The sequence below is a fragment of the Archocentrus centrarchus genome, chromosome 10 (genome assembly GCF_007364275.1).
Source record: "Archocentrus centrarchus isolate MPI-CPG fArcCen1 chromosome 10, fArcCen1, whole genome shotgun sequence".
NCBI lineage: Eukaryota > Metazoa > Chordata > Actinopteri > Cichliformes > Cichlidae > Archocentrus > Archocentrus centrarchus.
Window position 1 is genome coordinate 25,472,040 of NC_044355.1, and position 14,000 is coordinate 25,486,039.

At 39.7% G+C, this 14,000-nt stretch overlaps 1 protein-coding gene across 1 annotated transcript in view; it reads right to left on the bottom strand.

The window, feature by feature from the left end:
* Positions 1–12,318, bottom strand: part of pigg (phosphatidylinositol glycan anchor biosynthesis class G (EMM blood group)) — an 89,327-nt gene extending 77,009 nt beyond the window's left edge. Inside the window, exons 1-4 of the mRNA XM_030738611.1 lie at positions 11,907–12,318; positions 11,598–11,803; positions 1,561–1,770; positions 901–1,089 (exon numbers count right to left, since the gene is read on the bottom strand). Coding sequence (XP_030594471.1) covers positions 901–1,089; positions 1,561–1,770; positions 11,598–11,803; positions 11,907–12,060 — 759 coding nt within the window. The 5' untranslated portion in view covers positions 12,061–12,318. The remainder of the gene's footprint in view (positions 1–900; positions 1,090–1,560; positions 1,771–11,597; positions 11,804–11,906) is intronic.
* Between the last annotated feature and the right edge of the window lie 1,682 nt (positions 12,319–14,000).

Below are 14,000 nucleotides of genomic sequence, written 5' to 3' on the forward strand. Positions count from 1 at the left end.
CCTTCATCCAATCTTACACACACATTATATATAGTAGTATAACTTTCTTTTATTATTGTCTCACTCTCTTTTGCAACTAATATCATCTTAAGTTGGTCTTTTTTTGTGAGTGTGCCTGTTTTGTTTGTTTTTTAAAGTTTGTCTTTAATAAATTCTATTGCAATTAAGTACACCTCTTGTGTAGACTCCCTCCTTATTATTTACCTTGAGCCAGTCTGTGGCAATTGGAAGCTAGTCCAGGATATTTGAACCCAGTGACACGTTGGGTTATCAGTTTGCTAAACTGAGTTCAAGTGCTTTACTTTAGTGCTGCTTAGTTGATTTGGTATTTAATATTCTGGCCATGTTTTTGAGTTTTTTTTAATTAACTACTTTTGTTAAGTTTTGGTTGTTTCTGAAAAAAAAAAGCAACATTAGTCATAATTTTAAAACCAGTTCTTGACATTTCACATGTCTATGGGTCATGTATAGCCAAAGATGTTTACATGAGCCAAGCACACCTTTAGTAGACTGAAAGGGTTCAACTGCTCTCACCTGGAGACCAACCAGGCTGTTTTCACTTTAGCGTAGTGGAGAATGTGGATCATGACAAAGTCTTGGGGGCACTCCCCTGGATTCTAAAAGGGTTGCCAATTTCTGGCTGCCTTTGGTTCTGTTGGAATTCATGCATAAATACCCAACAAAACTATCTGAAAACCAGCGTTGAGACTAGTTAGTAAATTATATTATTTAGCTATAATTAGGGGACTTGGGATAAAAATAATAAGGTCTTGTATAAAAGAAATCTTTGCAAAAAAGCTTACATTCTAAACCAATAGAAACAGAAATAAATTGTTTTCTAAACTTTAACAGAGAATGCAGATGATGTACATTAGAGCAGAGATTAAGAAAATAAATTACCTTTGAAATTAGAGCACTGTGGATCTTCTTCAGGATGTCGTCCATCTCCATCAGTTTGGGTTGGATGAGTGAACTATATGGTCCGCTGATATGACCAATGTGGTCCAGGCCTAGGTAGTGGAGGATCAAAATGTCCCAGTCATCTCTCTTTAAGGTGCTATCAAGGTGACGGGTTACATTGTTGTCAACCTGGAAAGAAGGGGTGCACTTATTTAGATATTTCATTTAGAAGTGATATTTAATTTAGGCTTATTTCATTCAAAATTCAGCTCCACACCAAATTAAATTTGAGCTCAAAGGAAATGTGCCCAAACCTTTGATACCCTTGATAAATAAACATCCCTCTTATCAGGTAATGAGCTCAGAACCACCAAAATCCTAGTATGAACAAGAACAGATTGCAAACAGTCCCACAGAACATTGCAGCTAAGGCATATGGAGCTAAGAAATGAGCAGTTTTGATGTGATCTCAGATCTTTGCCTCCTTGGCTGATCGGCTGCTTTCATCCCTTGCTTCATTTGGATCATTTTTATGTATTATTTTTAAGATTAATATACGGCATCAACAGCCAGGTGCTTAAATTCTTTTTTTAATATTAGCAGAATATTAATGACATGACTTTTATACTGCCAGACCCCAACAGGTTAACTCATACATACCTCAGTGTAGTCAGATACAAAAAAAGAAGTTGTGCCGTCATATTCCATGAAGTGTTTTGGGAAGAGGCGCACCCAGGTATCATCCCCATAGAAGACTAACTTCTTCCCTGCTGTTTTGGCCTGCCAAATGAGGTTGTCTTCCAACAGTGCAGGAGAATTTAGGTTCATTACCACATCAATGAAGCCTGGGATACTGCCAGTGGTAAGAGCCTGGGGAGGGATATGTTTTTGTCATTGTCCTTTGAACAATAATTGTCTTTTAATGGTGTTATATAACCTTACAGTTTCATCATATTAACCCCACTAATTAGGATTTGTGCTGTAGCACAGGTTTCAGCAAAAAAAAAGAAAAAATATATATATATAAATTATGCTTCATAAAAAGAACAAAAACAATCAAATGCACTTTAATCTGAATGGTTACTACACTACACTGATCTAACATTAGAAATTAAATCAATTCCCACATCCCCAAACCAATCTTGCTACCACAAATGGAAAGTGAAAGCTGAATCAGGTACTGTAGACAGATGATATTTATGAAGTAACAGTTTCTACTGATTTCATCATGGAATCTGAAATAAACCAACACTGGCCTCCATTTGACTGACAAGTATAACACAGCCTATTTTGGAAGTCAGGAAAGAGCCTGGTGCATCGTCGAGGGGAAAAGTACAAAGGCCTTGTCTTTATGCAGTGAAATAGACAAGAGATTGTAGATGATGGCAGGAGACACTGTTATTTAAACCTCCCCATGTGCTGCCTGGAGCACAGTTCTCGATCCTCGGGGACACTCAAAAATCCAGGCTAAAATGAGAGGTGACCAGCCTTTATTGCATAAGAGAAGCAAGAGAGAGCTGTCAAGGGGTCGAGGGCAGGCAAATTCACTGTCATCCTAAGTTCTTAAAGCAGCATCCTTTATTGTGTTTACGTATTCATCTGATCAACCCTGCTTTTCAGTCCACATCTGGATATTTTGTTTAATATTTTTAGATTTTATGCATTAGTGGGATTTTTTTTTTTTGCTTACAAATCATTTCACAGCAATTTCTGCTATGTCACTATATAGGTGACGCTTTTCTATAGCGATTCTGTGGCTTCTTCACAGAATAAACTAAAGGTGTCACACCCCAACAACTAAGGGTAGAAATGCATCAAGAACTATCACAAGCTCCAAGCTTTTCAATGAGGTTGTGACTAGGGATGCCAATTGTGAATTTCTGGATGAATACTGACACAGAAGTTTGAATAACATTTTGGTGTTATGTGACTCCAATAGCATTTTTTTTTTTTTCCTGTTAGCATTTTTTTTTTAATCCCCCTATTTTGTGTCAGGGAAACATCAAAATCTTATTATAAAAGACAACAGACCTGTTTGAAAACCAATCTCAATATTTTCTAACATTCATCAAGTCCAAAATTGTATATGAAACAACACACATAGTATTATATGCATATTGTGCAAAAAAATTTTAATCACACCTCATTTTTCTATATTGTGAGAGGAAAAAAGGAAATAGGTGCAGCGATCTATTGAAACATTTGTAAACATATTGGGAAATACAGTATATAAGGCAAAAACAAAATCTGAGCAATTTTAAAGATCTTGAAAATCTATATTTGGTATGACCATCTTTAGGTATCAGCACAGCCTGAACTCTCTTAGGCAGCTTTAAGTAGTCTTCAGGAATAGTTCTCCAGGCTTCTTGAAGGACATTCAAAGCTCTTCTTTGGATCTTGGCTGCATTTTGTTCTGTTCTCTGTCAACATGATCCCACACTGCTTCAATAATGTTGGGCTGGGCTCTGGAGAGGCCAATCCATGACTGAGAGTGTTCCACTGTGTGTTGTTCTATCCAGGTATGCTTTTACTGCATTGGCCGTGTGTTAAGTGGTTTAACAAACAAGACATTCTTCTGAAAATGGTCAGGTACAAGGACTGGACTAAAAATGGGTGAAAAAGCAGACAATGTCCAGAGAAAACTTTGAAAGATCTTCAGAAAGCCTGGAAAACTACTGCTCAAGACCACTTTACAAAAGCAAGAAAAACAAGGTCTGGCTCCTTGGAAGCACAACATAAAGAAATGAGGGTGGCTCAAGACTTTTGCACAGAACTGTAAATATCAGCCACTGAAGTATGCCAATATCATTTATGTTTTCTAGGTGGAAAAACAAAAAAAACTCCACTTAAAATATTTGTGTCTCCCCATTTTAAAATGACAAACTAATAAACTCTACCACAAAATCACTGAATAATAACAAAGCCTCTCAATTGTTCTTGTTTATTCGCAGGTGTAATAAAAAGATGCCACAGCTGGAAAATGAAGCTGAAATTCTGAAAGCCATCCTCTGAGCTCTGTTCCTGAGCTCAATTATTCACAACTTCCTTCCTTGCGATTGTTTTGCCTCTGCCAGCGCAGGTGCTTGTTTCGGGGAGAGATGGATGCTTTTGGCTTCAAACGCAGGCATCTCTTTCAGCTTGTTCGCTCTCAGGAAGGTCCCCAGCCTATTAATAGCCTGACTAATGAAAATAGTGGCTTGGACATAAAAACAAACCAAAAATGATAACATCCTTTGCAATAACAAATGCTGGGACAGAGAGCATCCAGATAATTGCACTGTAAAGAAAGAGATCCGTTTGAAAGCTGTGCAGAAAAGTTCAGCTTAATTAGGCTATATCTTAAAATCCTAGATGCCAAAATGGCATTGAGAAGCTGCCCAAATGAATCAGTGATTCATCAACATACTAATTACTGTCCCACAGTATGTGTCTAGGCTTTCGATGCCACTGCTTAAATGTCAAATACAATATCAGTGGGTATAGAGACACTCTTTGGCATAGTGATGAAAACTTGTCAAGGTGCCAAAATGCAGACGGAAGGGGGCTGCGACTTCGAGTCCTCGAGCCTGGCAGAAGACTTTTCAGTTTCCTTCTCGGTGCTTACTTTCTGTCGACTCCTGTAAGGAACACCTTCCACCATTAACTTGAAAATATCCTCACTTTGGTTTTCAGGCCTTATTACCAGATAATACCTACAGAGGTAAAAACTATTATGCATTGCTGTGTTCTTACTACCCAAGCAGATACCAGCCTTTGAAACACCCACAGTGCATTGCTGCCACTGCAGCTATGATTAACCGAACTCACTGTCCAAGTCCTAAATCTCAGTAATGTCCACTGACTGCTGTGCCAGTGTGAGAGTGTGGCTCTACTGGCCACATGTGAATACAGGGCTGGGGAGGGAACTACATTTCTCTGCTTGTAATGGTTAGAATGAGCAACTAAACTGGGATCATTAAATTTTGTAGGAAGACCCCATGGTAGAGTTTCCATTGTAATAACAGTTTGCTGGCCCCAAAGAAAACATAATAGACAAAGGAAAGTAGATACTAAAACCTAACTGTGCACCACACTTGAAGTCAGCTGTACAAGATCTCTCCATGGAGATTGTTATATTATTAGAAACACTGGAGGTAGTCGGGTGTAAATTAATGGCTGTGGCACTGGGAGATTATGATTTAGGTTAGTTGGCTGTGTCATAGCAGTTAATTGGGTGCAATGCAGTGATAGTGGGCAGTAATAAGCAGTTGGTCTGTAATGCCACCTACTGGTGTGTCATCAACACTCAACGATGTAACAGAGCAGTTTTGTTTTGGACAGCAGAACTTCTGAATCACTTCAAGGTTAAACTGACCAGCGTGGTTACCACAAACAAATCTATGCGTGCCTCAAAGCCACGATGACTACATGCCTGTTTTTGTGACGCACCAGCTGCAGCGTGACAGCAGATGCCATTATACTAGGCTGTGTTTATCTAGTTTCTATCAGTTCCTCAATGAAATAAAACACTAAACCAGTTTGAAAAGTAGATGCCAATTATTCAGGATTTTACGGCGGAGAGGTAAAAGAAATGAAGAATATGAAGCAGCAAAGGCACTACATTCAACCCAACACACATGGTGAGTTACCTTAAATCTAGGGTTACAGCCAAGCCCCCTAAAAAATGATTAACTGGCCCTTCTGCAGGACTGCAGATGAGCCTGTACGCTCTCACCAAACCCGCAAATCAAACTTGCATGTTTCTAGGCAGCTGAAGGACATGCCATCTTGAATTTTCTGTCTCCGCGATGCCCATACTGTACACCTCTGCTGCAACGTAAACCCTCCATACAAGTGCTTCTAAACCTAAATTTTGAATTTTCTCTTATCGATCGCCTGCTACAGCTGCCTGCCCCCCCCCCCCCCCCCCCCCTCTCTGTTCCTGTCAAGAAATCTTTTTAAAGGGTTCAAATCAGGGACTGTTTTTTCTAAGCTGTCTTTTCTCTCCATCGTTACTGCATCCTTCTCTAAATCTGGGGATTATGGCGAAACATCTGTCTCCCTGCAAGTCCACCTCAATCTTGCTCCACTCTATCCTGTCAGCCTTCCTCCACATCAACAATGACATGCTCCATAACATCATAACCAACTTTTTTCCACTCCTCACATATTTACAGAAAGTTTACTTTTTTCCCTGTTTAATTCACTTTTACCCTCTCAATACACAGACAGCATTTATTTATTCAAAAGCTACTGGCCATAGAGTAAAAGCATTCAAATCCCTGTATGTCGATTAGCAGATCAGCAGAATATCAATATTAATCACTCAATTAACAGAAAAGGTATGCCACGACTTCACTGTTTTAGTCATCTAGTCCATTTGTTTTCTGTACACACAAAAGGCAAATTTCTATTAAATTTTGAACACAAAAGCCTTAAAATCAGAGTCAGCGAGTGTTCCCCGCTTTGCCAAGACAATCCATGCACCTGACAGGTGTAGTATATCAAGATGGTGAATAAACAGCACGGCTGCTGCACAGGTGCGCCTTGGGTCATAATTAAAGGCCGCTCTAGATTTTGCAGTGTTATCACACCACACAAGGCCACAGATGACGCTGGTGTTGATGGAGGGTGCAGTTGGGACGCCGATAGCAGGAAAGTCCACCAGATTTGTTGCCTGTCAATTGAATGTTTATTTCTCTACCATAATCAACGCCAGCCCAGGACCTCCACAGCCAGCCCTGCAGGATCACCTGAAACCAGCTGATGTAACAATCAGAGAATTTCCAGCAAAACTCTCAGGAACTCACCAGTGTTTTCAACTGACTGCAGTTTGAAGGTGTAACCAATGTAAGTGAAAGCAAACGCTCAACTTTGGACTACAACTGCCGCATTCCGAAGCTACGTTCACACTGCAGGCCTTAATGCTCAATTCCGATTTTTTGTGAAATCTGATTTTTTTTTTGTGTGGTCGTTCACATTTCCAAATACATGCGACTTGTATGTGATCTCCTGTATGAACTGCAAACAACCTAAAAGTGCCTCGCATGCGCAGCAGAGGACATAATGTCACACGTCGTGAGCGTGCTCAGTGTTTGCGGAAGTAAACATGGATCAGGACCCAGAATAGTGATGTTTGTTGAGTGTCAATGACGTACAGGTCGGATGAATGTGACCTGGCCGTACAGGCACAGGTCACATTTGAAAAGATCAGATATGTATCGGATTTAAGACCACATATCCAAGTGGCCTGGGTTGCATTTTTTTTTTTAAATCGGATCTGTGTTGTTCAGACTGTCATGAAAAGATCAGATGCAGGTCGCATGAGGGCAAAAGAATGAGATTTGGGTCACTTCAGGCTGCAGTGCAAACGTAGCCCTAGTGCCAAATCAGAGACAACTTCAAAAGCGTCTTATCTGGGCTACGGAGAAAAAGGAACTGGACTGTTATTCAGTGGTCCAAAGTACTCTTTTCAGATTAAAGTAAATGCTGCATTTCATTTGGTAATGAAGGCCTCAGAATCTGGGAGAAGAGTGAAGAGGCACAGAAACTTCTGCAGTCTCTGACGATTCAGGATGCTATGTCCTCTGCTAGTGTTGGTGGTCATTAGTCCACTGTATTTCATGAAGTCCAAAATCAGTACAGTCACATACCAGGAGATTTTAGAGCACTTCATGATTCCATCTGCTGACGGGCTTTACAGAAATGCTCATTTCTTTTTACGGCAGGACTTTGCTAACCGTGTTATTACTGGTTTTGATTGGCCAGACAACTCATCTGACCTGACGCTCACTGAGAATCCATGGAGCATTGTTGAGTGGACGCAGACGAGCTGAAGCTCGATATCAAAGCAACCTGGGCTTCAGTAACACCCCAGCGGAGCCGCAAACTGATCGGCGCCATGCCACACTACACTGATGCAGTAATTTATGGTAAAGAAGGCCCGACTGGTGTTGAATGTATAAATACACTTGCATTTTGAGAAATTGGACATTTCTATATGGCAAATCATCTGTTGATTAATCTTAGGAAACATTATAATAATCTGAGATAATGGATTTTTGATTTTCATGAACTATAAGCCATTAAATTTAAATTAAAACAAAAAAGGCTTGAAGTATTTCATTTTATGTTTAATGAATACAGAATTTTGAATTAAACTATGAACATTTTTTCCTCTACATTCTAATTTTTTGAGATGCACATAGTTTCAGAAAGCTTTTCATTAGTGAGGAAATTCCCCATAAAACGGTATCCCACCAGACTTGCTTCTCTGTGCCTCCATCACTCATCCTGTGCACTGTTTTAACACTGCCTAACCAACACATGCTTTCTGTCACCCTCGCTAACCTGAAGATTGTCGAGTCAGCACTCTCATGCATCCCATTTTGCCTGTCTGACCGCATTTGCCACACACTACTGAGGATTCTGTCCACAATGTAAACCTTTGGCAGCAGGTTTCTCCAGGGCTGAGCTTTTGCAGCAATCTTCTTCTCTTAAAACAACTCGATGCTGTCAGCATGTCCTCGTTCCTCCCATCACAGACTTTGCTTCCTCTAAAGCACAGACTCTGCCTTTTACTCTGCCCTCTGACACTCAGGCAGACATATTCTGCTTCACCTGACAATTTCAGTTAGATGTCTTCCCCCAAGCTCAGCACTGTCCGGCACCCATATGGACATGACTGGTCTGCTCTTTTTCCTGGAAAATCATTCCCTTTTCAAAATCTATGACAACAGAGCCCGACTGAAATATCACACTGTCAACTGTGTCCTGTCACAAACGTCCAAGTAAAGGTTTTTATGTTGTCCATTTTGCACCAATCTAAACCTTTTTATAAGAATGCAGACAAAGATGCATGGCGGGATTTTGAAATGGCACCATTATATAGTTTGCCCATCAGAGCAGCTCCTGTTTACAGCACATGTAGCAGAGTACCCATCACAGACAAGCAAGGGTGACTCACCCAGTGTCTTCATAGTAAGTACGATACTGGGCCGTTAATCAACTAACGACCCCATTACTCTTTATACATGTGTGTGTGTGTGTGTGTGTGTGTGTGTGTGTGTGTGTGTGTGTATCGGCTGATGCAGTATGCCGATATCAGATGTGCTCCCAAATAAGTATCGGCGATGGCTCCAGTCTGGCTCTAATTGGCAGTATGCTCTCTGTCCCAGTGTGCCTGCAATGTTAATGTGCTACAGCACATCAGACTGTCATGAAAGGTGCACATGACATGACTGCAACTCCCTCCTGGCTGTGCTCCCAAAATACTCTCTGCAACATGACACATCATCCAAATGTGACAACACACCATGTTTTCACGCTTTCAGCCATCTAACCCTATTTTCAGACACGAGCTGAAAATTTAGTGCCTTCTTCAAAAATGTTTCTCACAGTTTCTTTTAACAAGCCTATTCTGAGCTCACAGCAGTACTGACATTTCGGACTTAAACATTTGTACTTCTGATCAAGGACTGAATTAATCAAATGCTTTGCTGCTCAATACAAATAAACATTACATTCCCATTCTTCATCAGTTTCACTTTCATCTAGACTTAAATGATTAAGAATCTGCACTTCTTAAAGTTGCCTTCAGGCTCTGGTAATTGCACTATTATTGTTCTCTTAGATCTTCACACACCTCGCTCACAGAGCTCTTTTAAAACATCCTAATAAATCAGGTAAGCATTAGAGCCAACTTTCTCAAGTGGTTTATGCATATTCAAACAGAGATCGAGATCATTTTTGGTTAAGATTTAAAGCTTTTCTTCATCTCCGACCCAATCACTGGTGGTGTACCTCAGGAGTCAATTTTAGGAACCTTTTTTATTTGCATTTATAAGTTCATTTTATGCACAATTTTTTGCACACATCTTTGCCCTGTTATGCTGACATAACACAAGTATATCTAGCTTTTAATCCCCAGGAGTCAACCTGTATTAGTTCCATCCTTGGCTGCCCCCAGGAGGCCGAATTAAATAACAATAAGACAGACATCATTCTTTTTAGTCTCCAACCACCACAAAAAAAAGTTTGTTTATTCAAGTTGAAGAATTTTGCTTAACTTAAGTTCATCTGCTCTCTTAAAGATACAAACATTGTTACTATAGCACTAATCATCTCCAATCTGAACTACTGTAACTTACTGCACCTAGATATTGCCCAACAATCTTTTCACAATCAGCGATAGTGAAGAATAAAATGTTCCCCATCCACTGACAACTCATAAGAAAGATTTTAAGACATTTATGTTTTCTGTGGCTTTTGGTTGTTTCTAATTGTCCAGCTATCTTTTGCAATCAAGACTTAATTTATTTTTTTAATATTCAATTGTACAAGGATTTGACAGTGTTAGATTTTATTCTGTTTCCATACTGTTTTTATTTTGTTTCCTATATTTATCAAATTTTCTGTCCTATATACAGTACTATATACATTTTTGTTTTATTACCGCCACCAAGGAGGTTATGTTTTTAGTAGCGTTTGCATGTGTGAGGGTCATTCTGTCTGTAAACACAATAATTCTAAAAGTTTTGAATGAATTCTGATAAAATTTTGCAGGTGTGCAGAGTGGGGTCGTGTTAACAATCCATTCAGATTTGGCTTACATCCACCAAGGTCTTCAAGGTCAACTTCATGATTTCTTGGTTAAAAACTCACTCTTACGTTTCACAACTGCCTTTCTTTCAAGTTGACCCCAAAATAAGTTCTATCTTTAAAGTATTGCTAGGAGAAAGAGAATGAGCTGCCTACTTAGTTAGAAATAGACTGTAGTATAATATTATACAATAAGTTCAGGTTATTCATGTCCTTTTATTTACAAATCCATACCTATTATCCATCACCTACTCCTACATAATGTTTGTGTAATCAAAGTAAAAATCTGTCATGCTGCCCCGATCTGATTTTTACTGCACTACAAACTTCTTAAAGTACATTTAAAAAGAACAAGGAAAAAATTAATATATACAAAAAAGCAATACTGTTCCCTTAAAAGTAAATACTGAGCAGAGACTGAGCTGCTTTGGCGGAGTTTTGCGCTCTCAGAGTGCTTCTTGTTTTGGATGTTTTTTCATTTTTACATTTTACATGTGAACGGCTAAGCATTTGGCAATGTTGTTTGATCAGTTCATTACAAACATACTGGACAAAACAGATCTTAGTACAATACACTCCAATTCAACTGCACCACAAACTACAGCATCCAATGTGCTTGTTAGGCTAAATCAACATATTTCTACAAAGCTCCAACAAAGATGAGATTTAGGGCTGCTGCTTCAGTCTGCATTTGAATTGCAAAGTGGACCAACTATACAAGAAACTGAGCGTTAACACTGAACCAAGGTTTCATGTCTGTTTTGGAAAATACTTTACATCTTCGGCACCAAAGAGAGAGCTGAGAAGTCAGAAGGGCTAGCATAACACTGGGTTTTGTATTAACAGAATATTTCTAGGCTCATCCTTTCCATGTTTTCACTACACAATAAAGTACTAATGTACAGTTTCAGAGGTGCACATTTGTGTGTGTGGAGTTGTAAAGGACTTGAGAAAGGTTGATATTTTGGATCCAAGTGGTTGACTCACTACAGCAAACGCATGCTTTCATCTTAAAAGCTGCTAATCCAGACTTCTAACAGACACATGCCATGATGAAAGACAGTGGACGGACTTGATGGGCGAGTTCTTATTTCAGCTTCATGGTAGAGGCATCTTACCTTGATCCTGGGCATAGTGACTGTAGGAGGTCTTGCTTTGGCCACAAAGCTGTGCGATGAACCTCTTTCCACCACTTGCCTCGTGTAGGGCATATACGTCCGATCACTGGGTCCAAACACAAAGTCCTCTCGGAGGGCATCCACTAACATAATAACCACCCTTTTAAACAGGGGCTGCGGGAGGCGAGATGAATTAGGAAAGCTCCCTGCAAGGTTAGAAGAAAGCTTATGAATTTTAACAGATTTAAGTCAACAATGTAGGCAGAGGAGAGGAGTGTGAGCGCTGGATGAGGATGTGGACAGACTCACCTGTCAGCGGCTCCGCTGGCAGATCTGACAGCTTGTTCTTGGATGAGAGAGAAGACTTGACAGGTACGGGGAAAAATCCCCTCAGGAAAAGGGCAATGCCAATCACTTCGAATGTTAAAATAAAGCAGGCAAAAACAGACGAGCGGACCTTCATGGTTTTGGCTGACGGACACTTTAAGTAAATAGTAAGATAGGCTACAGAGATAACTTGCTAGCTAGCAACCGACAGTTTAGCTAAATAATACAGAGCACTGAGAGCCATGGTATCCCATTTCAGGCGGAAGCGCTGTCAAACTAAATATTATAAAGGTACGTGTCTCGGTATTCAACGAACTGTATATGTGGGCGTAATTTGCAATAAAAACACTAACAGCAGTTAGCACTGTGTTCATTCATACCTGCTTCCGCATTGATAGCATGGAACTACGGGTGGGACTTGGAGCTAAACAACACTAAAACGCGTTTCTTGCAACACCTGTTAGCCAGGGTCACACACAGGTGACTAAGATGTACAAGGCTCGTAAATAGCGCTGAATGCTAACTGCTCCATGTTGTGTGTGTGTATATATATATATATATATATATATATATATATATATATATATATATATATATATATATATATATATATATATATATATATATATATATAAAGAGCTCATGTGGAGTGACCAGGAATAGAAATGAGTATATCAGAGGGACAGCTCAGGTTGAGCAGTTTTGAGAAAGTTATAGAGGCAAGGCTGAGATGGTTTGGACATGTGCAGAGGAGGGATGGATATACTGGACAAAGGATGGTGAATATGGAGCTGCCAGGCATGAGGAAAAGAGGAAGACCACAGAGAGGATTCATGGATGTAGTGAAGGAGGACATGAAGAGGGTTGGTGTGACAGAGGAGGATGCTAGGGACAGGGTGAGATGAGGCAGATGATCCACTGTGGTGACCCCTAAAGGGAGCAGTTGAAAGACAAAGAAGCAGAAGAAAAAGAGACCATGTAGAGCCTGAAAAATCTAGAAGATGCTAGAAGATTGAATATTGGCAAATACAATGTTTACAGATTTATATATATCATCTGAATGTTTCCAACTATATTGTAACATTACAGTGTAGGATACACTTTCAGCTCAACAGCAGAAGCGGCTGGGAACTATTACATATCTGACAACCGCATGAAAAATTGCCTATTTACAAACCTGCTGCCATTCATACTTTACTTTCCTGATTAACGGGCTCATTAGTCATCTGTCAGAGTCAACTGTGCTCTCCCTGCTATGCTGACAAAATGCGAAGAAAAACAAGTCTATAGTCTGAAACAGTCCACGCAGATTAATAAGAAATGCTCGCTCTTCAATACACCGCACACTGCCGTGGTACACTTTGCGAACATTTGTCCTCTTCCTTTTTATTGCAACAAAATGCCAGTTAGTCCCTAAATTAGATTTTCCTACATTTTCTAAGTACAAAGGACAGCACTTAGAGGCAATGAGATACTTTCATCAGGCAAATGAACTGCTGGGGACGGTGTTGAATTCTGAACAATCTAAATGTGACACTGATGCAGCCTGAAGCTAATGAAGCCTGATTGGAAATTAGCTCGAGATGAAATTAATTTCCATTTAGCTGTGTGCTTGAGCTGCTGCTGCCATCTACTGGAAAAACCTCAGAATAGACAATGATGGATGATTCCCCCCCCCCCCCCCCCCCCCCCCCCCCCCGCAAACACAGCATGAATAAATGTTGAACATAAATTGTACGTCTTTTTTTGGCATCTCAAAGGTCTAAAAAATGAACCCATAAAGAACTTGTCAGTATGAAAGGACCACAGGGTACATTTAAAGTGCACTCCATTTTTCTAAACAAAGGTGGGTTCGTATTATCCTATTGTATATGTATGTTGTACTGAAGCACTAATTAATATTGTAACACATTTGACAATTGGCACTTTGTCAAAAGCCTTTAGATGATGACCAAAAACAATATCCTGTTGACAAAATAGCCAACATAAATCTGTTGTATGAAACAAATGTCATGTCATATATTCTCTGTAAATATTATAAAGACTGAACTATTTCCTGAAAATGTGTAACATTAA